Raw genomic sequence first — 27,331 nt, forward strand, 5'->3', positions numbered from 1 at the left:
TAATATTTTAAATGTATTGATTATAAATGTAATTTTATATAATTATGAATAATATTTCTATAATTATTTTAATATTGATATATTCTAAACGTTTTGTTAATTCAAATTTAATGAATACTATATTTTATAAGATTTCTTATTAAAGTTTAATAAAAAGATATTTATAAAATTATTATATAAAATAATATATTAAATAAAATTAATTCAAACTAAATCTATAATAATAGCAAATATTAGTATAAATAAAGTTTTATTACATTTTAATTTAATAATAAGTGAATAAAATTAAAGTAAATGAGGAAATACTGTATAATCAATAATGTCTTGATTTGCAACTAAAAAAAAACTATTTTATCGGTTTAACTCTTATAACTGAGACTTAGTATTTCCACCGAACATAACCAGTGGATACTATTCCAGAAATTTTATTATAACTATAAATAACTATTTGATGGCTTAGTAATATAAAAACTATTTCAATGATTTTTTTAAATATAAGCATTAAACTGTAAAATATTGCACAAATATATGTAAAAATACAAATTAATAGTTACAAAAATTATATTGAAATGTAAAATGTTTATAATTATTAATAATATTATTTTTACCTGTAGTTGACAATAGAAATAATTAGTATATTTGTGTAAATCATTTTTAATAATATATGATTTGAAAATACTAAAAAATAAATAATTATTTTTCTATTTAGCTTTTTTAGCAACTATTTGATAGTTTAAATAATTATTAAACAATACTGTGATTATTAATCACATAAAAGGTATGTCAATGGATATATACCTGTATATAGCGATTCCGTGCGGTATATATACATATGTATAATACATATACAGTAGTGTAATAGCAATAGAACCCAATATTAGCCATAAATGGTTGTATAGGTCTGACTGTACCCATAGGTGGCAGTCGTGTCCATACATTGTATTCAATTGAATAATGTTTGGCAATAAAGTTGTGCCCAAATGGTGTCAAACATAGGGATGAATGTATAACTATAACACTGTTGTTGTACACCAACTGTGCTGTCAATAGTCGTAATGTATGTCTAGTGTGAATGTATGGCATAAAGCGCTTCTCATATCTCTGACTCCGCCCTTCAATAATGTAGTGATTGTTTGGTACGGATTTCCTAAGAAATTAATAGTTATATTGAAATTGAGTGCAAATGTTAGGCAAAGCAGTGATTGAAAAGTGTTTATTGATTTCAAACAATTGACTTATTGTTGACTACATTGACAGTCATATGATATGTGACAACACTTTAACCATTGATTATACTTTTAGTTTGTCTATAGTTTAGTCACACAAACAACACACACATTGACCACAAAGACATCGACACAATCAGTCAATTGGTGTCCACAAAGTGTTATGTTTGTCGTTGACTGCATTCATCATACCTGCCATTGACACACACCTAACGCCAACCATATGTAAGTGTGACCAACAATTGGTGACATTTGTTATGATCTTAAGTGATTAGTTGTCTTATTTATGTCATAGTTATGTGTCTTTGTCTATCAAACTATTAATAGTTGTCGGTATGGAAGCCATTGCAAAGCATGACTTCAACGCCACCGCTGATGACGAGCTTAGCTTCAGAAGAGGCGATATTCTTAAGGTTGTAATTATAATGTTTGTCTGATTTATGAATTGTTTAACACTTGATATTATTAGGTGTTGAATATGGAAGACGACACCAATTGGTTCCGCGCAGAACTCGATGCCAGAGAAGGACTGATTCCCAGCAATTATATCGAAATGAAAAAACACGAGTAATTATAGCAATATTTGATTAAATAGTTGTGTTTAAACTGATTGTCTGAATTGTCCAAACAGTTGGTACTACGGCCGCATCACACGTGCCGACGCCGAGAAGTTATTACTGAACAAACACGAGGGAGCGTTCCTTATTCGGGTTAGTGAGAGCTCACCCGGAGATTTCTCACTATCCGTCAAGTATGGGATCAGTTAAACATAAATTAGGTGTAATGATTGGCTAATATGATGTTATCTAATGTATGGACAGGTGTGGCGATGGTGTCCAACATTTCAAAGTGTTAAGAGACACTTCAGGGAAGTTCTTTTTATGGGTCGTTAAATTCAATTCACTCAATGAATTGGTTGAATACCATCGGTCGGCATCTGTTAGTCGTTCTCAAGATATTAAGCTCAAGGATATGCAACCCGAAGAAGTAAGTAAACGCATGGTTTGCCTCAACGATGAGGTATTTCTTTTCAAATTATTTCTGCTTTTAATTAAAGGCTTAAAAATCTTAACCAATGCGTTAAGATTTACAAACAATTGGCTCTCATTTTCTCACAATTTGGCTTAAGCTCTAATATTGTCTAAGATATGTCTTTAATCTGGATTTTTGTACATTTTGTGATAGATTTCTAGTCATTAATGAAGAATTTATTTACAAATTTTATTATTTTATAAAATCATTATTTAATTTATTAATCATTTATTATTAATTTATGAAATGTCAATAAAAAATAACTTTTACTAACAATGTTTTAAAAATATTGCTTTTATCAAAATGCATAATTGATGCTAATTTACTAATTGCTTTTGAGTGCCTTTCTATTCAATTAAATAATATAATTAATTGATGGATGAATTGAATTTATATAGTTTTTGGTTCAAGCAATGTATGATTTTCAACCCCAGGAGTCGGGAGAGCTTGAGTTCAGGCGCGGAGACATAATTACTGTAATCGATAGGTCGGACCAAAACTGGTGGGAGGGAGAGATCGGATCCCGAAGAGGATATTTTCCAGCCACTTATGCTCTGCCATATCACGCATAAATTGATTGTTTAAATGATATATTTATATATTCAACAAAAAATGACTAATTGATTAATGAGTGGATTAATGTTTGCCATTATATTCTCATTTCTATCATTTTTATTATTAATTAATTATTTTATTATTAGTAATAATGAGTTTAACAAATTGATTATATTTGTCGCAAAGTTGTTTAATATTTCATCTCAAAGTTATGCCTCATCTTATGATATATAAGATTGTGAACAGAGAGACAATTATATATTGTTTCTTAAATCTTCCAAACTGTTGGTATACTAATTAATAAATTAATTGTAAAACTTGTAAATTAAAGTATTGTTTTGCTAGAAAAAGCATTGCATTTTATAGCCAAATGTATTCAAAACTGAGTTAATTACAACTATGTTAGTGTTTTCCAAGTTTTTAAAATTTATTTTTAATTTAGTTTTATTTTTTATTACTATATTATAACAACAATTATAAAATTAATTTTTCTAGATGAATATTTTAACATGTTAATCTGCATATATTTTTCTTTATTGTAACTTTATAACAATAAAGTTAATGTTTTAAAATAAAAATGAATCATTTTGTTTTACAATATTTTTTTTAATTAAAATTAAATTAATTTGTGTGATACTCGCAATAATTGCTAGTTTCTAGTGAATTATTGTTTAAATTGAATGAAATCTACATTTTGTTTTTATTGAATTAACTCTTCAATTTCAACGACATTTTAATATATTTTTACAATAGTTTGCATTTAAATTATTAAATAATTTCCTTAAATAAAGGCCCAGGAAATTTAATTGTTATTTTTATGCCTATAATTACTGTGTATCTAATTAATTGATCTATTTTTGGTGAGTGAGTATATGACTCACTTTGTTTCTACATTTGTCACCTATTCTTTAATACTGTTTTATTAATTATATTATTATTATATTATTTTTTACAATATTAATAAAAATAATGAAAAATTGATTTTTGTTAAACATTTAGATAAAGACAACAAAATAATGTGAATAAAAGGATTTTTTTAAATAAAAGTCTTTTATGTGAAACACATGTTTATTAAATAAAATTGTGTATAATATTTATAGGCAATTATTGTATAAAAATTTAAATAATGCTTAATTAGAAGTGAAAATTGATTATTATGGGTATATATATAATAAAAATATGTTTATAATAAAAACATTTTTATTCTAGTTTTTCAATATCTTGATTATTAACTGAAACTATTTTCACTTCATATAAAATATAGTCATTTTCATATATAATGTGTTTGTATTACATATAATAAGTGAGAGTACATTGAGTTTACAAATAACATAAAGTGCTATATGTGTTATATACTGTACAAAACTTATATAACAGTTATTTATTTTGTATATTATATACAATACATTATAGAATATTGTGTATTATAGTAAAGTACAGTACAATGCATTACAAGAATATTCTGTTTATTATAAGTCATAACTCTAACCATTATTTAATACATAGCTTTTAAAATCATAAATCTTGAAAATGTGATAAGTTTTATAAAAAATAATAAAAAAATTTATGAATATTTATAAATTATTTACAAAAAAAACATTATTTTGTGAATTTAAATAGATTTTATTAAATAGATTTTTGTTTCTAAATTATTAAAAATATTATCGTAATATTAGTTTGGATTAAATTGTTAAACTTAATTTATATACTTATATAATATATACTGTATCTCATTGAAGATAGTATATAAAAATTATAGATAATTATGATAATAACAAACAAAATAACTTACAATTTATTGTTAAATCTTAAATGTAAACAATTGTGATTGTGGTTAAAGTGATATGAATCTGAACCTGTAATTAAATTTACAAATATTAGTAAATGAACAAACATTGTATTAATTTGTTGACATACAGGTTCTCTTATGAGTAAAGCATGAAAAATATTTAATTAAATAAATTATAAATTTATATTTTTAAGATTTCACAAAAACGATGTTATTCTAAGTTATAAATAAATATTTTGCTAGTTTTTAGTAAATATTTTATTGAATATTATTAAGTTTATGTCAAATATTTTTTCATGCTTTACTCATGAGTGATATGAGTCCTATATACTGTATTGTACAGTAGTATATTATTAATTGATATAAACAATTGTAGTACTGTTTAACATATAACGTATAGTATACTGTATATAATAACATAATATTTCATATTAATAACTATATTTGTTTGGTTTGTCAAACATTAAATTACAAGATTATCACATAACATATTACTCGTCTATTGTTAATATATTTGTAAATATAGGATACTGTACTATATATATCAGAAATATTTTATATTAATATATAAATATTAAAAATGATGATTACTTTACTGATACGCCTAAAGATGGAAGTTATGGAAACATTTGTCGCTTATTTCAAGTATCAGAAGACTAAACAATTGCCTCCAGTCTTGTCATTGAATTCTTTAGTTATTTTGCTTTAATTAATCAGATTAGAGACCCATTAGGGTTGAGCCCCTCAATGTTGATTAGTGTCAGTGAAGACCCTAATTGAAAGATTGTAAATGACTTTTAATTTATGCACTTTTTGTTTGATTGAAAAAACTGGAAAAAAATGATTCAAAAAGCACTAAAAGTGTGATATTGTATGGTATTGTAATAGTAGTGAGACTTGGATTCTGGAGTCGACTGATTGGGGAAACGGTTGTCGAGAGAGACAGAGATCTGCGCAATGGTTTGCCTCACAAATGCAATCCGTTTGAGAGGAATATATATTAGTATTATTCTTATTATTATTATTACCACACATACAGTCACTGGCAATAGTGTTGTACCAGTAGTCCGATGGCATCCACTGTTTGCCTCCGAGAAACTCTTCACTCATTTATCTTTTCTCTCATTTACGGTACCACTCATTGGACTTCATTTCCATAACAATAATACTTTACTATTGATACAAAATCGACGAAAAAAAATTATTTCATGTTATTATTGTTAAAGTTTGTCACTTTAGATGAGATTTTAGATTTTTATTGTGTTATATGTGAGTGACAAAATAATTTAACAAAGTTTTCATTTAATAACCTAATAATCTAAATTTTGATTTTGATTTTAAATTTTGAAAAAAGTGTTGAAAACTAGTTATCAATATGCAACTTACTTTAATTAGATAAATGTTTTAAATTATTAAAATTAAAATAGTTTTTAAGTTTTTGAAAAGTAACTTAAATTAAATCATTTATCTTATTGTTATGTATTATCTGATTTACTGTTGTCATAGTTGTTAACAGTGTTAAGTTTGCGATAATTTTAAGCGATATTTGTTAAAAATCGTTATCATTGTTAGACATCTATTGAACACAACATAGCATTCCAGTGATAAAGTATTTAAGTGATTGACCAGAGATTGTGAGGTCGGATATGTTGCGGTCATCAAAACAGCGCTATTATTACGATGAAACTGCCATTGAAATGGGCTATATATCCAAACATAGTGACACCGGGATCGACAAAATTGAAGGTATATTTGCTATTCATAATAACCATTTTAACGTTTTTACATTTAACATAAAATATCCATTAAATATATATAAACTTATATTAAAATACTCTCCTCTTTCAGTTTAATTATTTCGATTAATTATTTTTTGTAGTTACCTAAAAATATCATTATCAAAAAAAACATTATCAACTAAAATGTACAATATTATAGCTTTATATGCATATCGTCTTAACATAATTAAAATCTTAATTTAAATAATGTTATTTTTAAATAAAATTGTTTAAATATTAACTACTATTTTAAACAAATTTTAATTTATTTTGTATTAAAAATTGTAATTTTTATTATTCGTGTTTATTCTGAAAAGAATAACAAATCAATTACTACACATATACTTCATATTAAAAATTATTAATTTAGCATTTTTCTAGAAATTGCAGTAATTTAAGTATTTAATTAAATAAATTATTTTTTAGAAATTTGTTGATGACAAATAAAATGATACTTTAATATAACTAGAAATATTTAAAAAATATATATACATTTAATAAATTAATAAATTATTAATTGATTAATGCATTTTCAATACATGACATGAGTCATCATCATATTACTCGTTCAGTTAAAAATTCATTACATTATTTTGTGTAATTTTTTTAAAACTTAAACTAAATTTGATTGTCTGGAGAATAGCGTTGAACTACTTGTGGAGATATTTAATCGATTGAATACTTATTTATTGAAAAATCATATGAATAGAAACGCCTTCAATGCAGTCGATTACAAGCAAATAGTAATTAAAATTCCGATTATCATAAATAAAATGTTTTCAAACTAAAAATATAAACTTACTTGTATTGATAACTTACATGTATATAATTTATATATATATATATATATAAAGAATCTATCTATTCATGAGATTCTTTAATGTAAATAAAATGCTTTATATATATATATATATATATATATGTTATATTGATTTATTTTTATTGATTATAATCAATTATATCATTAAAATTATTTATATTCATTCATATACAGTATTTTGCACATTTTTAATTACAATTATTATATTATTATAAGTAAGTAAATTATATATTTAAATATCTAAATAAAAATGCATATTTATTCCCCCAAATGACTCTTTTATTTAAATGATAGTAAGTTTAATTGATAATATAGTGTGCAAAATGACATATAAATATGAGTTGAATTATAATTATCATATTTGTCATAATTAAAGAATATATTTTTTTGTTGCAATTTTTTCATTTCTATTAATTTGATTTTTGTCTCTAAATTTTAATAAAAATTCTTAATATATTGTTTAAAAAAATTCTAAATATTTTAGATATCATATAAAAAATATTATTATTTTCAAAAGTATTCAATCAAATATGAAAAATTTGATTCAATTTATGTTATTTTAAACAGATATTGTGAACTATTTTTTTTATTATAAATTCAATACATGTATTGACAATATTCTGAAATATTTTCAATTGCCAGACAGTATAACTCACTGACTGTTACTACATATTACTTTATAGTCAAATTTCAAATCATTTTTATAGTGAAACGATAAGATGATAATCAATACAATTACATATTTACTTTATATTATAGATGACATAAACAATATAATACTTAGTTGATTAAATAAATCACGTTTGATGAATAAAAATGAATAAAATCTTTATTTACATTAATTCCTTAATTAAAATTATTAAAGTTAATAAAAATGACTTATTTCTTATACTGTATGTAAATTAATAAAAATTTATATCTATTTATTTTTTATATATTATATAGTTATATAATGAAAGATGTTTTTGTTTTTTTTTTCTTTAAGAGTCAACAATATATTCATGTGATATAAATGAAGAGACACAAGAAGTTGATTCAAACGAGAGAAGTGGTGGCAAAGTCTACAAATATAAGCGTTCGTCGAGTTGTTGTGTAGACGACAGTCCAATAGAGAGACGACTAAAACTACTATCAAAAAGTGATGGCAATAATGGCAATAATTATCGAAACTCTCAGTCCTTTAATAACAGCAATGAAGAGCTTCCATACCCTGAATATGTGTCCGTTTCGTTATTTTGTATGAAACAGACATCACCTCCAAGAAACTGGTGCTTAACTATGATCTCCAATCCATATCCTTTTCAATATAAACTTATCCAACATTTATGGTATGTTTTTGTATTTTAATTACTTTCCGTCGCCAACATTCATCACTTTATGAAAATACTGTACTATATTATACATAAAAAAGCACAAAAATTAAGGAAACATTTTTGAGTCGTTGAGTTGCATTAAAATATACACAAAAAATATTGAATGAATTATTTAACTGATGATGTATATGATGTATAAGAAACCTGAGTTAACATTTTTAGGGCTTATTATTATTTGCATTCATAGAAGCATAAAAAGAGAGAGAGAGAGATATCGCATGAATATATGGCTATTATAATACATTCATAACATTAGTTATACAGAAATTTGCCAAAAGAGATGCCATTAACGATGAATTTCTCCGATGACTATTAGTTTATCAATTGACGAGATATTTAAAAAAAATAATACTAATAATAATAATAATAATAATATCGGGTATTTTTATGCATATGTTTGTTGTCTTGTATTGAATGTACATTTTTTAACAGATTCACTAATTGTACAGATGGTGAACATTAAGCCATCATATTATAGCAATTGTTGATAATAAGAGTTTTCAATGTTTTATTCATTCAGTCAGTCGTTTTAATAATGCTTTTTAGTTTGAGTGCCACCGGTTTTGGCCTTTTTTTAAGTGAAAGTGATTTCAAATATGGGATTTGAATCACAGCTGAAACTTATTAAATGTATTGAAAGTTTTCCAGCTTTACATCTCAAGAAGTTTCATAACTGACTTTTTTACTCTAATTTTTTCTATTATTACATACATTACATTACTTTATATGAAATCTACATAAACTCTCTCTCTCTCTCTCTCTCTCTCTCTCTCTCTCTCTCTCTCTATCATTCATAGAGTCAGTCATTTCATCTCTAGTTTTTACTTTTTTTCTTGTTTTGAATTCCAATGCAATGAAGCGATTAATTTATAGGAATCTCTCTATGATTTGGAAGCGATTCATAAAAACATGTAAAGAGAGGGAAAGTTTTGTGTAATATTATAGACAGACATAACAGTCGACCCATTAATCGAATGTAAGGCTAAGTGAAGCCATGAAAGCATCAATTCTTCCCACTGTTTGCTCTCAAGATATATAAACTCAAAAATAAATGATACAAACGTACTGTTTATACAAATATAATATAATTCTATATATTGTATACAATATAAGCATATTATTGGTCTATATATATATATATATATATATATATATATATATATATATACAGTATATACTAATAATATCAATATTTTTCAATATAAAGAAAATTAAGAAGTCTTAGTAATATTCATACATAATATGCACTTATTATAACATTTTTCACACTAACTATCACTTGACCAATGATTTCAAATGACACTTAAAATGATAAAATATAATTTGAAATTTATAGAATTGTAATTTTGTCGAAAATCTCTAAAATAACTAATCAAAATATCAATTAAAAACTATATTTATAAAGTTTCAAATGTCGTCAAACATAACCAACTTTGGAATTTACTTGGAATTTGTCCAGTATTTAGTATTTTTTAAATTTAGACTTCAGATTCGGTTAGAACATCAAAAATAATGTATAGGGAATCAGCAGTAAAAATGACCTATCTCATAATGACCATGGTCATAATGGTGGCCAAAGTATAAAAAGTGCAAAATTTGACTATGAATTCATATAAAGCTTTCAAATGTAGAATAGGTTTGTCTTAAAAGGTGTTATTTGTATCTTATAGTTAACATTAGTAAAAAAGTTATTTTTAAAATTTTTAATAAAATTAGAAATAATTATGTGTAGTATAATATAAATAAAATATTACTCATAACTATCATATTTAATCAACAATTATTTTGCGTATAATAGTACTCATACAGACTTCATAAACAATGAATATTTTTTGAATATTATAATATGAACTAATGGTTATAAGCAATGAATATTTAGGTTATAATATGACTATAATAAGTAATTTAAATTAAAATTAGTTTCTGGGCAATGCTTTCTAGAATTCTCAACTGGTTTTATATGTTATTAATATTTGAAAAAATTGTTGAAATTTTGTTATTGCATTTTAAAAATATTGAATAAGATTTTGCTTATAAATATAAATTGGTTTATCATATATTTATTTGTATTAATGAATCAATATCAATATAATTGAGATTAAATGTGGTTCTGTTTTTAATTTTATTAGAAATAACTTAATTTAACAAATTTTAATATATTTACAGAGTTGGCAAAAAAGAGAAATTTCTAAATTAATTGAGAAATTTTCTAAAAGAAATTCCTGTCTATGGGATCCCAATGTTAACTTTGTTTTCTAGATATTTGTTATCTTATATATAACATATAATTATTAATAATTACTAAATATTATTATTATTTTAAGAAATATTCAAATTAATAAAATTTATTATTTTTAATTTTTAATTTTTTCCTATATTATTGTAAAATTTCTATAGTTATTTATTTTGAGAAATTTTTCTTTGGCCATCTACCATTATTTGTAATATAATATTTTTGTCAAAACATTTTAAAATAAGAAGTTTAAATATATATAATTAGTAGTTATTTTGTTATATGTATTGGTATATAATTTTCAAAAATTATAGCAAGAATTTAAAAGCTCGATTTAATATATATAGTATATCATAGTATAGTAATATATAGTATAGTGTAGCAATATATTGTATAGTATAAATTTAGTTATGAATTGGATATATTGTAGATAATGAACAAAATAACTATAACACAAATGTAATTTATAAGCGACAGTATTGCTGATTAAACATTAAATTTCTAACTTTTCATTAATATTATTTTGAGACCATTAGTAATGAATCATTACATTAAAGTCCACTTCATTTGGCTAAATAAATGTAAACTACTTTTCTGAATAAAACTATAGAAAATAAAAGAACAATATATACTTTAATTTGTTTTTTGAAATCATTTTGTACAACACATTAACTTCAATATCTATTGGCTAACATTATACAGTATTTTTTATTACTATATTAGCTTTTAATGTATATTGTAGAGTAATAAATACAAATAATATTTTTTTATATTAATCCTATATATATATATATATATATATAGTATGGTATAATTTATTTGAAATATAACATATATTGAGATTAGATTATAATAGTTCACAAGTGTAGCATTAATTTATTTAGTTGTCAATTTATGTCAATGTTTTTAATTTTGTTAATTCATTGAATTAAGCATTAAATTTGATATTTTAGTCAATATTTTTATTGATTTTATTTCATTAAATCATTACTACAGTATAAATAATGCATTTAAGTCATAGTTGATAACTAATCTTAAATAATCCATAAAATTTAAGTATTATATATAAATACTGTATGTTATAAACAACTTGTTGTTAATAAATCAAATATTTTATTTTTCTCTTATGTTAAATTATAGTTTTCAATTTATAGTACATTTAATATTGGTGTAATAATAATATTTTTAGTTAATGTAAATCGATATTAGTGATAGTTTAATGATGTTTTTAAACATTATAAGAAAATTATTTTATCACAAATTTTTAAATATAAATATAATTTTCATATTTCAAACCAGACCTAAATTAAACTTTACATTTGTTATAAGTTATAATTCACTAATTAATTTTTAATAATAATCATAAAATGTATATTATATGTATATTTATATTATATATAAATGGTTTATTCAAGAATTATCTGAGTTTATCCGTCAAATGTATTTTGTTTATAAGTATTTTGGTTTAAATAAAGTTTTCATCCAAACATTTATCACCACAATTATTAAGTTTTTCTCATACTATTGAATTTTATTGTTTATTTTATACAATTTGTTTATTTTGATTGCAAAAAGAGGTGAAAATATCTATAAATAAATATTTTAATAAAAATATTTTTAAAAACCAAAACAAATAATGTACTGTATTATTATTATTATTATTATTATTATTATTATTATTATTATTATTATTATTATTATTATTATTATTATTATTATTACTATTACTAGTCTATTATTAATGGAAAATATAATAAAATTTAAACTTATTTATTTGACTTATTAAACTTATTACTTTTTTTGATTTGATACCTATAGTATATTACTTTTGATTTAAAGCATTAATAATATTCTATATTTACTTATTTGTAGATGTCTATAAATATTTTTTTTAATAATTTGAATTTTGTTTATATTTTGATTTTACAGTATTGTTAAATAATATGTATATTTAATAAATATTTATTTAAAAATTATAATACGCTATATCTCTAATGCTCTCAAAGGTTTATTATTATTACGTTAATTATGCATAAAATATTATAAATAAATTTATTTAAAAAAATTTATTATTTTTAATTACGCTAAAACCAAAACAATAATCACAAACACATAGATTACACTTAATATATATATAGAAAAATACATAATGTTTTTATAAATATTTATACCTAATAATATTGCGCGCATATACATAAACTACTGTGTTATAGGGTATCATTGTGTGATGGCTATTATTGTTTTGGTTTTGCTTGTATTGAGATTTTTAAAAATATAATGGGACAACAAATAATTTTGATAGTACTGTAATAGTTTATTTGTAAATGAGTAAGATATATTATTAACATCAGTATAAAATACGTAATAAAGTTAAATTCAAAAATCTATCATGATAGCAAAATTGATCATTACAGCGCTATATGATATAAAGTTTATTATAAACTACTGTTTAATATATACTGTAACATCTCATTTTAATATATATTGGTAGTACATTACATATGGCATATACTGTACAAAGATATACATTATGTTATTTATTAAATATTTCTAGAATCTATTGGTCGCAAATTCTATGTCAATGACATTAAATAAAAATAATAATTGTTTACAACGAAACTAATTATTACAATAATTAGATTTTAATAATTGAAAACACATACTATCATAAATTATGGTATTTGCTAATAATATTTTTCAACTGTATTTATTAAGATAATAAAAATTATATATTAATTCAATTATTTTAAAGAATTTTATGTTAATATTACTTTAATAAGTGTAAACATTAAAATATACATTACTTTGTAAGAAAAGAAAATATATTATTAGAAAATTTCTATAAATAAATTATAAATATTTTAATAAAAATTGAAAAAATAATAAATAAGGTAAATTCAAAATTATAAATAAATATAAAAATCATATATGTACTCTATATACTTCGTAAAATAAATATAATAATTACAAATAAACAATTGCTAGTTGTAGTTAAATATTTATTTTAATAATGTAAGTAATGGATGATATGACATAAACTTAATTTCAAAACAAACTAAAAAATATAAAACAAAATACAAATCAAAATATTATTATTATTAATAATAAAGAATGTAATACCAAAATGGAGATCTCAGAGACAGATTTTTAAAGGTATTTTCTGAATATTTCCTTAAAATTTCATTTTTGTCCATTTATAAGGTAATACCAGAAAACTAATTTAAATAAGTGAAATATTATGCCTTATTTATTAATGTTACTTAATATCTGCATTTTATAAAACTTTCATTTTAAAGGCAAATTATTTTTTATTTTTTTAATTTTAATTAAAATTAGAGTTTTTAAGGAAAGTTATTGGGAATATTTTTCCTAAATTATTAGGAATTTTCCGGTATTTTGTGATTTTTTGGGAATCTTCTATCGACGCCATGGATTTTGAAAAAAATTTCGTTTAAAAATGCATTAAAAGGGACCCTAAATCCTATACCTAAAAAGATTTATTTCCATTTTACCCCACTCTATACCCTATTAATTTATTAATATATATTAGATTATATTATAACTTTTACTTTATAGAAAATTTATTATTTTAGAAAATTGTAGTCTAAAATACTAAATAATATATATTGTTTTACATTAAAATAATGTTAAAAGTTTGTTAATTCAAAGTTATATGAGAAATAATGTATGATTCTATGCCATAACAAAAAAATGTAAAAAACGTATTTTTATTAATTATGAATTATATAACTATTTTTATTATATTTATATTTAAAAAAATTGACCATTAATTTTTTTTAATTTTAAAAAATGATTATGTTAATATTGTTATTTTACCCAATTTAATATTTCTATCTAAGAAATGAATATCATTAAAATTTTTGATAAAATTTTTGGTTATTTTGATTAACTCTACGAAATATTCTAAAAATATTGCGTTTGTTTCATCGGTCAATTCATTTTTGTTATAATAAATTTCTCAGTTTATAATTTATTATATATTTTTAAATAATATATATTATATTATATTTCTAATTTTTTTATAATTTATGAAACATTCAAAAATAGTGAATATTGTCTGTCAAACACATATTTAAATTAAGAGTTTAATATGGATTTAGTGAGCATTAAAAATACTCAAAATTTATTTGGATGCAGAAAACTCACACTACATAATGTATTTATTGCAATACATACAGTAATGTCGATATATTTAATGGCAATAATATACTTAATTATTAATAAATTTCAAAAAATAATATATTAAATAATATTTTGAATATTTGTTTTAGTCTTTTTATTGTATATTATAATAATTGATATACAATATTGAGTTAAACACTTATTATTTTTAACTGAGACTTTAATTTAATTGTGTAACAATTTGATAACAAATTAATAATTACATTTTTAAATAATTTGATTTAAATATTAATTAGAAATAAACAGAAATTAAAAAGATTATTACAAATAAATGTAAAAATAACAGCATTAATGAATTACTGAATTTTATAACCCATTATAATATATTACAATACTATAACAGATCTACAGAATCACTATAATACTGTTTATTAAGTGTTTAAAAATAACGTTTTAAATGTATAATTTTAAAATTACAGTATTTAAATATATATAAATATATAATTAAATATAAATTTAATTGTTATTATACATACTGTTATGTTATACATACTGTTATGTATAATAAATTTACAGTAAAGATTACAAAGTTGCTAAAAATGATAGTTAGTTATAACTTACATCATAGCAGTTCCGGTTATTTTTTGGTCATTTACAGTATTCACTGCTTATATTCAGAAATATAATATTAAATAATACAATATTTATGATTTTAAAAGCAAAAGTTTCAAAAAAATTATTATTAATAATAGTGTGTTTTTATATATATAAATACATTTGCATATCATATAAATTTTTGGTGACAACACTACAGTATATTAAAAGGATGTAAAAAGTCTTTTTAGACATAACTTAAATAATGTAAAAACAAAGTAAAGTAAGTCTAACAAGTTTTTTATAGTGCCTTTGAATAGTTAGCTAAAAGTAAAACTTTTAAAATCTCACATTAAGTTTGTGTCCATTTTATTATAAAATTTTTATTAGCTTTAAAACATTACTCTATTACTTTGATTGTCTTACCAAAATAAAAACTAATAACATTACTGTAATTTTATTAGATATATATATATATATATAATCCCAACCCTAGGGTTATTGTAAAATACATTAATCATTTGTATGTTTTTTATTTACACATATTTGTTGTTTTATTTGTTTGTATGGATGTCCTGCATATCTCTTTGGGTTAATAATGACGGGCGATATGTAATATTTTTGAATGTTTTTTCTTTTGCAGAAATGTATCTAAACTTGTGATAAAGTGAATGTATGTCCAAATGTGGTCACTTCTAATCATTTGTTATTATTATATTTTGTTTGCTGTGTTTTTCAATATATATATTGTATGGCAGATACTTGTACTGCATTAGCAAAACCATTGATTTTATGAAAGGCAATGAATTTAGTGTTGTTTTCTGTTTAATATAATGTACTGTAACTTACAGTTATAGAGTATATAAACACTACACATATAACTTAGTAGTGCACATATATGTAGGTATTGTAGTTAATAATAAATTTGGGTTCATTTAAAAAAATATTGCTTTAAATAAATAGGTTTTTATGGTACGACATCTTAAAGAGAAACATAACTCAATTCTTTTATTATATCACTTTTTACTATCAAAAAACTTAGTCAACAATAGAAATATGAGTTACCGTTACCTGAAATACTTTATACATTGTGTTTAAAGCACTTATTTATTTGCCATCAAAACAGTCTATACTTTCTTTTGATTTGCGATAAAACTTTTACTGTAAATCTTTTTTAATGAAACTCATTGTCAAAATCACTTTTTGGATAAATATTGCTTTATAGTATGATATCAATAGTGCAATCAATTTTTGGATATAACTTAAAATCTGATAATGATTATTGGAAAAAATTAATATATTATAATATATTAAAATTAATTAAAATAAAAGGTTTTTGGTTGTTTATACATAATTATTTTTGATGATAAATATTTCTAAAATATTTCTTATATTATTTATATATATATAATCTTTTCGTTTATTATTTCAGAATTTTCAGTTTATTATCTTTTTTTATAGTTTTAATAAATAATTGTTTTTGCAATTTAATGATTTATTAATCGATTCGTTGATATCTCTTAGGAAACAATTGATGAAAATTTTATAAATATTTGTAATGCAATACACAGTATTACTAATAAAATTAAAAAAAACTATTTTTTGTTTTTAATTTTATTATTATATTTTTGTTGTTGATATGTATGTAGAATATTAAAAATATATTAAATAGAAGTTAAATATTTATAAAGATTTATACAGTATTTTTGTATTGTTATTATAATGTAAGGTATATTACAATCTGCTGTCATTTAATACCATATAAATTCTTTTCAAACAATAATATCAATAGTGATAAATCAAAATTTTTAATGAAATAAATAAATATCTAAAAAATATTATAATATTAATATTATTATTATTGGCTTATACTACTATTATTAGTTTTGTTATCATTATAATTTACTTCTATATCAGTAAACTGTACTACAAATCTCATTAACAATATTTGCCTCCCATTATAGATATTTATTTGATTTTATGTCATTTAAAATGTATAATTTAAGTAACTTTTTAAAATAATGGTACTGTCTTATAGATGTGACAGTGAAATTCATGGCATACAAGATTGTTATTAAGATAATATCCTTTTCCTAAAAATAAAACAAATTTATAATTTTATTGTATATGTCATAGAGATTTAAAAATGTCTTATAAGACTGTAGACCATTGAGTAATACCGAACACTGATTTTTGATGGCTGTCCCTAACTTTTAATGCATTTATTTATAAAAGTAAAAAAATTTAAAAACAGTATAAAATTTTTATTCAATTCTACTTAAAAATCGATTCTGTATTGTAATGAAATGATTTCAGAATAGAAATTACGGAATAACTTATATGCAATCGATTTAAAACAAAAAAACTTTGTCTAACATTATGTTTTTTCTATAAATTTGTGAATCTATTTTATTTAGAAATTTTTATAAGATTTTTAAGAAATAAATTTTAATAATACATAATAAAAACAAAATGCAAAATAATTTATACATTGACTTAAAAATATTGTCAAATTGTATGTTCAAATCTAAGAGAGATATGCAACTCTTATTTGATTGCTATATATATTTTTTTAAATATGAAACATATACCGTATAAATATACATATATAATTTTAATGCAAACTTCAAATAATCCTTCACTCAATTTTCAAGCTTTTCAAAAAGTATTCAAAAAGTATTATAGATTATATAATCAATAATGTAATTTAATTCAAAAATAAGATTAATATCAAAGGAGATATTGGAAATATATATATATACAGTATATATATATATATATATAATATTTATATTGTAATATTAAAATACCTGAGCACTTAATTTTTATATAACAATAATAATATTTATAAATATATTCACCACAAAAAACTTGTACAACATTTGCTATAATTAAGAAATAGTTAGAATATTTGTTGGCTAAACAAATGATCCAATGATATGTATACTACTTTCTGATGAAAATATTTTTTTATAAGAGTTGATAATTGAGTGAATGATTGCACGCAATGAAAACAGTGAACAAAATGCTTGTCTCACGCAATGAGACCTTAAAAATTAATTTGTCTCTCAATTAATAGTATATATTAATAATGTGTCGACAAAATTAGTATTGATAATTAGTTTGACTATTGTATATCTCAATTTATTTATCAAATTTAGTACCGATTCTATTGAAATATTGATGTCATTCATATAGAGAATTATAAATATTTAAATAAAATATTAATAAGATATGCATAAACAAAAAATAATTAAACTATTTTAAAACAGCAAAATCATAATATAAAATATTTAATACTGTTATAATAATATCCATAATTTTCATAGTTTGTTAACATTTTGGTTTTCATTGATTTCTTTAAGCGATATGTATTACTGTGGCTAGTAAATTTCGAGACAGAATCTTTGTACTAAGTTTTTCTAAAATAATTCGAATATTAGAATGTTTTATATTTTTGTTTTAATGTACATATTTTCTATGATTATCACTTATCAAAATAATAGTAGTTTAATATCTTTGTCTAAAAAGTTTTCGGAATTATTTACAAAAATATTTGATAAATGACATTTTAAAACAGTAATCTTTTTTGATATTTTTATGTTTAAAATAAAAATAAATTTAAACAAAAAAATATTAATTTTAAAGAGTAATATTTGATGTTTATTTTTTAGTAAAAATCAGTAAGTTTATCAAATGCTTACAATTTTTAATAAATAATTTTATCTAAAATTAGGTCTAAATTTGTCTTCCAAAATAGCACAATTTTAATTTTTAATAATGTTTGGTATTTTCGTCAATAATAAAAAATTATTTTATTATTTTCTTAAAATAGGCAACATAATATAATATTTAATCATTTTAAAAAATTTATTAGAATAATATAATTTTAATAAATAACAAAAACATTTTAAAATTTATTTTCGTTTTTTAGAAATAAGTATAAATTGTATTTTTTTGTAATTTTTCATAAATAATTCTTTAATTGTCAGAAATCTAATAAAATAAAAATACTTGTATTATTTTATCAGGATTAATAGTTTTTCTTAGATTTTATAAATTATACAATTCTAAAAATTGAGGTTACTAATTTTGTAGCATTATAAAACTTTAATTATTATACTATAAAATATTTTAAAAAATTAACAATAATAATGAATATCTCTACAATTTAATACCATAAAAAAATAATTTTTAATTATTAAACCGAATGCAGAAAAATCTATTAAGTTTTCATATTACAATTTGTCTCGAAATATATTTGCCACAGTAATAGATTATAATTTTTATTATAATATACAATGTTTATTGTAATTTATTGTAAACTATTAGCAAATACAACAATGCTTTATGTTATATTATTCTTGTATTATATTTATATATTATTTAATAAACACATATTATGTATAATGTAATTATAAATTGAGTAGAGCTCAGAGCATTTTTATATAATTTGCATAAATAGTGTGTTTTATAATTACATTTTCACTGAATCTAATTTAAAACAATGTGTTTTAACAGTTATTGTTATAAATTAAAAAAAAACTTATTTTTAAATAAATAATTTATTGATTTTATATTTATATACAAAACAAATATTTAGAAGTCCTAAAATTGTTTACAAAACAAAAATAATCTATAATATTTTAACAATAGATTCTTTTAAATAAATAATGTTTAATCAATTAACAAAAATTTCTATTTACAAATAACCCTTTAAATTATTTTTAATATTATCAAAATTTATAGTTAATAGTATAGTTATACTGTATTAGTTGTATTAAAAATAATTGAACAACAAATTTAGCAAAATAACATTTGACAAAGATTTTATTAAAAAATAGACAAATGTTGATAATTTAAAATTGGTAAATTTAGTTATAACATTCAAGATATTCTAACAATATAATTATGACATTTTCATATTAAATTAATAAATAGGAATATTTTATTTGGTACAAATTATATAAATTGAAATTATTGAAATTGTATATAATGTATATTATACAGTATATGTCGATTATATATTAAATTAATTTAAATAATACAAAATTATTTTTAAAATTTTAATATTAATTATTGGAAAACTTATTTCTATGAATTAAAAAAAATATTTATATTTATTTTTCAGATATTTACAGTACTTAATTAAAAAATATTTGAGTTGAAATACTGTATATAAACTTTTTGTATTATACAGTGAAATTAATTACTAAATAATACTAAATTGTAGAAAATATTATTATTCATTGTTTTGCAAAATTTAATCATAGAATGACTTTTTAGTAATACAGTAATTGTATAAACAAAGTAGTAAACAAAATATTATTATTTATTACACAAAATTATACATATTATACAAAAAATTTAAATAGATATTTTTATTTTATTAAAAATGAAATTATACTGTAATATAACATATTTACTGTTTTGTTAAAATGATATAAAATATTTTTAATTATAACATTAGCAAACAAATCAAATTTTGCGTTAATTTGTAAAAAATATTTTGCTTTTATTTTATTTATAATTTAAAAATATTTTGAAAGTTCTATATATTTTGTCATTTGAAGTGAAGATAATTATTAATTTAAAAGTTTGAGAAAATCTCAGTTTCCTAACAAATGAATCCAAACTTTATTTATTTGGATATTATTTATCATTTATCACAACCAAAAGCAAAACTATAGTTAACTGTAGTTTTTAAAGCAAAGGCAATGTTTGTCTAAAAATTGAGTCATTATTTTGTAAGTCTTCTCTCATATAAAATGCTTTAAATATAACAACATTTTCACTAAAACAGCACTATTTTGTCATTTTTCAAAACATTTTCTCTATACTATAACTTATTGAGATATTTTACAAACTATTACAAAATAAAAATGCCGCTCAATATTTTAAATATGAATTATTTATTGCAAAAAATAAATTGATAGTAATGTTTTTTTTACAAATGATCTTATTTTTTAGAAATGTGTTTAAAAATATTTTATTATTTTCATAACTTATTCTATATATCAGCCGTAGTCCATAAGTATTATGATAATAATTTTTTTGATTAAATAACAAATGTTATTTATTCTAACTATTAATACATAAAAATTATTTAATTTATTATAGTTTATACTTATGTTTTAATTGTTATAAATGTTTAACTCATAAATTATAATTAATCAATTATTATATTGCTGTTCACTGTTCTATATTATAGTATAAAAACGATATTAAATTTACATTTATAACGTTAGAGAAAATTTAAAAATAGTATAAAATTATTATATTATTTAAAAATCAAATTAAGAATTTTAGTTAACTATTAGATTAATTAGATTATTATATTAGTGATTATAATTTAATAAACAAATATAAATAATATATGTAACAATGTATAAATAAAACTATAAAAATTTAGTATTGTTAAAATTGTAAAAATTAATGTTTATGAAAGTTAATGAAACATTTATATAATAATTGTAGAAAATAGATCATTAATTTTTTATGACATAAAAGTGTTATAGAAGTTTAAAAAAAGAATTTTCAATTATTTTAAGTTTCAATAAATTAGTTATATATTTTTAATAAACTATTTTAAATTATAATTTATACAAAATAACTAGATATTAGTTTAGTATACAATAGTTATTATATTAAAAATAAATTATATTAAAATATTTTTAAAATTAATGTAACTTATCATGTTTTACTATATAGTATTCAGTTTTTATTAATACAAAATTTTAGCTAATAATGTTTAAAATTAATAAATAAAAGGATATTATTGAATACCTCAGGGTAATTGTCACAATTGACAATTTGATAATTTCAAATAAATGTAAAGTTTTACAAAATTAACATTTAAGTTAAAACATTTAAAAGCTTGCAATTTCGATATAAAATATTTTTATATGCATTTTGTTGTACAGTATTTGCATGTAATATGCATATAATGTTTTACAGTATTACAATATAATGCAATTTTTAACAATAAAAATATTTTTTATTAATAATTTTATAAATCATTGTTTTTTTTGTAAAATCATTAGACAAGCAAATGGATTATAAATATTATTATTATTATTATTTCTTTAGTTTAGAGATTTGCAACTAAATTAAATAAATTCAGATCTATTGAGTATTTAATTAATTGTTAACTATAGGAATGAATTCTTTATATTTGTTTATTTTGTATTCATTTATTTAAGAAATAAATTGAAACAACAAATTAAAGAGAATATCAATTAAATGTCTTTAATTTCTGTTTGTAATGAAAGACACTCGAGTGTAGTGTTTGTCTATAATAAATGTTTAATGTTTTAGACGACTATTTAATTGCAATACTTTGCAAATGAGTTACTGGTATTTCACTTTTACTGTGCATTTAATTTAGTTTTCAAAAGTCATATAATCGACAATAAAATGCACTTAACTTACATTTTACAAATAAAATTATTATTTTCATAATATAAATAATTAGAAAGTATTGGTAAATATAAATATTAATTAAATATTTACGTAATTTATTATTCACTAACTCCTCAAAGGATATCTGAATTCAATTTGTTTGTCTGTTTGTGAAGAAATGATGAAAATGAAAGATATTTCAAAATTTCAATATACAAAGTATTTGATATGAATTATGTAAAGAATATTATATTACTATTAGTTTTTGTCGATTTGTTTTTAGCCCTTTTGTATACTTGACTTAGTTGACCGATTTGACCAATATTTTCCAAGGTCATTTGAAGGTAATTCAAGGTCATAAATTTTATTATACAACTAATTATATTATATTATAATATAATAAAATATACAAAATATTTATAAAACAATAAAAAGAATCATTTGGTTTTTAAATGTCAGGCTTTGCATTTTAAACGATTTATTGAATTATTGCTATAATTTTTAATACACTAAAATAAGTCATATTATCAGGATTTTAAGGAAATAAATGCCATCCCTTGCAGTTTCCAAATAGATGCCATAAATGCCTGGCATTTTGGGCATCTATTTTATTTGCCTGCCAATTTAAATATCTAAAAAGCAATTGTATTTATAAAAATACCGTTATTTAGTATTTTTACATTGTTAATTAAATATAGAATTAATAGACATATTTCCAATGAGATTATCGTATAATTAAAGGTATACCAAATAAACAAACAAAAAAATATAGTGATAAAACAATGTTATTTTAATTAATTAATAATATAAAATAAAAATAATAGGCGCCATCAACTTAAATTAGATGCCCAGGGTATGGCAGATGGCAAAATTGGCATCTATTGTTTGTGCCTGTCATTTTTTAAACCCTGACTATTATCTATTGCAAAAATATTATAGTATAATAATATTCAATTACTTCAATTGAATTTATTCTATTTCTAAATTCACTAAATTGTTTTTAATAATATTTATCTTTTTTAATACTATTATATCATAAAAATACTTATGTTAACAGTGTATTATAAAAGTATTTTTGTAAACATATTTTATAGTGTCGTTAATCACATTAACTTAGCATTTATTGATAGAAAATAGTTAGTGTTTTTATATGATATACAGTAGTAGTAGTAGTGTATCTACATTACAATATACTTATACTGTAAATATCTGTATATTCTATAAGTTATTTGTTTTTAGTCTATTATTTAATCAAGAATTTGTTGGTCAAATCAATTGATGTATAGTTTGTGACTAATAATCAATTTAAGTCAACATTTATTGCTTATAAATTTCAACAACTCTTAAAATTTTCATTGTATCTAATTTATACAATATAGTACTATAAGTCTACTTTATGTATAATATAAGTACTGTATTGTATAAGTATACTATAAGTATAATATATTTGTAACATTTTCTAACAAAACATTGATTTTATTATATTTGTAATTTTGATTTTATGACAAATATCTTAATTAAAGTAAATAAAAACTGTGTTTTAATTAGAAAAGCATAACATTTCTAAAACATTTATATTTAGAAAGTCTTAATAATGGTTTTATATTTAATAAAATATTAAAAACTTAAATAAAATCACAACAATAGAAGTAATTCATTGAAAAGAAGCACAAAAAACGAGTTGAAGTTATATATAAAAGTGAAAGATTTTAATGTATAAACTCATTGAATGATTGTTAGAATCTGTGAACAATTGTTTGTTTGAAAACATCGATCTCTTATGTGTTGGCATTTAATACTCCAAATGAAACAATAAATTTGTGCCTCAATTGAGTGCGAGCTATGATTTGTGTGTGAATTACTTAAACACGCGATCAATGCCTTATGATATTCAGTAACATAACTCTTATTTCACACATTTTATCCATATATACAGTAAATACTCGACGAATCAAATAAATGCATAAGTTTTACAATTATTTGTTTACTTTTAGATTAATGTTTCAGTGATTGTTGAGTTATTTGGTGTGATTTTGTTTGTGTAAATGTATGGTCTATGGTATGCCAAGCGAGCAATTGTGGCCAAAGATGATCACCAATAGTACATCATTTGCTGTGAAGATAATATAGTAACCATAGCAGCAATGCTTTGTCTTCACATTTGCGTACCATTACCTTACAGTGCAAACACAGGTAGTGGATAGCACTGACAAACATATACACATAGCCTTTATATTGACTAATACTACACTTATGGCACCGGTGCTCATGGCTTATCTGTTCACATCATATCAAATATCATGAAATCCTTAGACTTTTTTAGACACAATAATCTGTTTGAATATTTGAATGAAAAGTGCATTTCTATAATAGCAATACTATGTAATATACATAAAGAATATATAGAAAGTACAGAATATTCACGCAAAGTGTGGTTCCTTTTATAATAAAATACTTTTTAAAAATCGATTCAATACTAGCTTACTGTATGCTAAACATTGATATACATCAAAATATATTTTATATATATTAATATTGAGACATTTGACTAACTTTTTAATGCTTAGTATTTAAATATATAGTAATTTGATTTTAATGACAATAAAATATAATAAACATTATGGAATTATGGAACTTGAGTTTGTTCAAATATAAAATTAATATACATTATATAATATACGTTATATTCAAAATATATATTTGTTTTTTTCAAAAGCTTATAACATTTATTATTTACATAATAATATTATTTGATTTTAAATAATAGTAACATTACTTACAAAATATGGTATCATGAAACCTTATAGTAATATATGTTATAATATAAAATTAAAGATATTTAAATGTTAAAATTAAATAAAAGAAAAATCAATGATATATTTTGGAAATTGTGAAAATTGTGAAAATAGTAAAATATGGATATTATAACATAAATCGTGATTTATATTAATATATGAAAATAATGTTTTCATATAACGTGAAGGTTTTGTCTAATTATTTTTATCTCATTTTATAATAGTCTGAATGTGGGGTCAGTAAAGTTATGGCACTATTTATATATTGAAAATGAAATTAATAATTCACGAAAATAACGATAATTACAGTTGAAATAACATTTAATTGCTTAAAATTTCACTTGTTTTTTGTCATATGCTTTTCTGTTTTTTGTTTTTACAGTACATATGTTTTTAAATAACATTATTTATTATTAATAAAAAATGAAATTAATGCAATTCATTAAATGATAAAAATATATTAAATATTATTTTTATTATGATATTATATTAATTAAATTGAATTTTAAAGTTGTTATAATAGTCGGTTATGAACTATTAAGACAATTAATTATTAATTATATTCATCAAAATTTGATATTGTTATTTAGCTATTTTAGTAAAATAGTTTTATTAAACAAAGTTAATTAAATAAAGCGTACTGTATATAAATTGTTGTTTAATTGTGATTATAAGTTTTTTAAGTTTTATTAAACTGAGACTATTTGATCAATTGGTCAATAAGTTTGACCACTTTATCCTTAATAACAGATTAATTTTATTTATCATTAAGGCCGAGATCTTGTTAGTCAGGAATGGGTTAACTTAATATATATATATATTATCTGATTTTTGTTATTTTTGAACATTTATATTACTTTAATTTTGATAATTGAAAAATATGTTAGCTTACTGTTGTCTATACATTTAACATTTACATCAATTTTTATTAATTGTAATAGTTCTTAAAGTACCACAATTTATATAAATTATGATAATTTTAAATTGTATTTTAAAAATAGTTTTAATGTTATGATTAGACGTTCAAATTTTTAAGACATATATCAACTCGTCTTTCCTTTAAAATTTTTATTGTTAATTTCAATGTATTAATACTGTACACCTAAAGATGGGCAAATAGAAAGTTTCTAACAAATTTCCCTGAGAAAGTTTCTAGAAACTTTCTCAGGAATAAATTTCTATAGAAATTTAACTTTATTATTATACAATGGGATCCCCATATCTCTAGATATTGTTAATCAATGAGACTTAATAATATACATATATTAAACTATATAGTACATAATTATACAAATTGGGATAACAATATATAAAATAAATATAATTATTTAATAATAATCAGTTTTGTAAAATTTATTCATCATTTTATTATATCATAGTTTAATATAATTAAATAAATAAATTTTTTACTTTAATTAATAATTAAAATACTGATACTTATAATTAATTATTACTTGTAAAAACAATGTACAGTAAAAGCAAGTTAACAAATATTGAGAAAACAAAATTAACATGGGGATCCCATAGATAGAAATTTCTTTTGGAAACTTTCTAGAAATTTCCCTATTATTTTATAAATTTCTCTTTTTTGC

The 27,331-nt window shown here is 20.7% G+C and overlaps 2 protein-coding genes across 3 annotated transcripts in view; both read left to right on the top strand.

The window, feature by feature from the left end:
* Positions 1-1,139: 1,139 nt before the first annotated feature.
* LOC128965658 (growth factor receptor-bound protein 2) lies at positions 1,140-3,100 on the top strand. 2 transcript variants are annotated; one of them, XM_054312400.1, is made up of 6 exons: positions 1,140-1,451; positions 1,522-1,639; positions 1,696-1,793; positions 1,858-1,977; positions 2,048-2,213; positions 2,657-3,100. In XM_054312400.1, the coding sequence occupies exons 2-6, from the start codon at positions 1,562-1,564 to the stop codon at positions 2,828-2,830; spliced, it is 636 nt and encodes a 211-aa protein (XP_054168375.1). In that variant the 5' UTR covers positions 1,140-1,451; positions 1,522-1,561; the 3' UTR covers positions 2,831-3,100. The 2 variants fall into 2 exon arrangements, with proteins under 2 accessions (XP_054168375.1, XP_054168374.1); XM_054312399.1 differs by having other exon boundaries at positions 1,141-1,451; positions 1,554-1,639.
* Positions 3,101-6,203: 3,103 nt separating this feature from the next.
* Positions 6,204-27,331, top strand: part of LOC128965502 (voltage-dependent T-type calcium channel subunit alpha-1H-like) — a 52,369-nt gene continuing 31,241 nt past the window's right edge. Inside the window, exons 1-2 of the mRNA XM_054312208.1 lie at positions 6,204-6,348; positions 8,186-8,492. Of these exons, the coding sequence (XP_054168183.1) occupies positions 6,249-6,348; positions 8,186-8,492 (407 nt within the window). The 5' untranslated portion in view covers positions 6,204-6,248. The remainder of the gene's footprint in view (positions 6,349-8,185; positions 8,493-27,331) is intronic.

Source organism: Oppia nitens, unplaced genomic scaffold, assembly GCF_028296485.1.
Source record: "Oppia nitens isolate AA-2021 unplaced genomic scaffold, nextdenovo-longstitch-racon4-pilon3 scaffold17_pilon_pilon_pilon, whole genome shotgun sequence".
Taxonomy (NCBI): Eukaryota; Metazoa; Arthropoda; class Arachnida; order Sarcoptiformes; family Oppiidae; genus Oppia; species Oppia nitens.

What these genes read in the sequence shown, in the direction of transcription:
- LOC128965658 (XM_054312400.1), top strand. Translation starts at nt 1,562, where the DNA reads ATGGAAGCCATTGCAAAGCATGACTTCAACGCCACCGCTGATGACGAG. An exon ending in GAAGAGGCGATATTCTTAAG is followed by an intron (nt 1,640 to 1,695) that starts GTTGTAATTATA and finishes TGATATTATTAG; the next exon opens with GTGTTGAATATGGAAGACGA. An exon ending in ATCGAAATGAAAAAACACGA is followed by an intron (nt 1,794 to 1,857) that starts GTAATTATAGCA and finishes TTGTCCAAACAG; the next exon opens with TTGGTACTACGGCCGCATCA.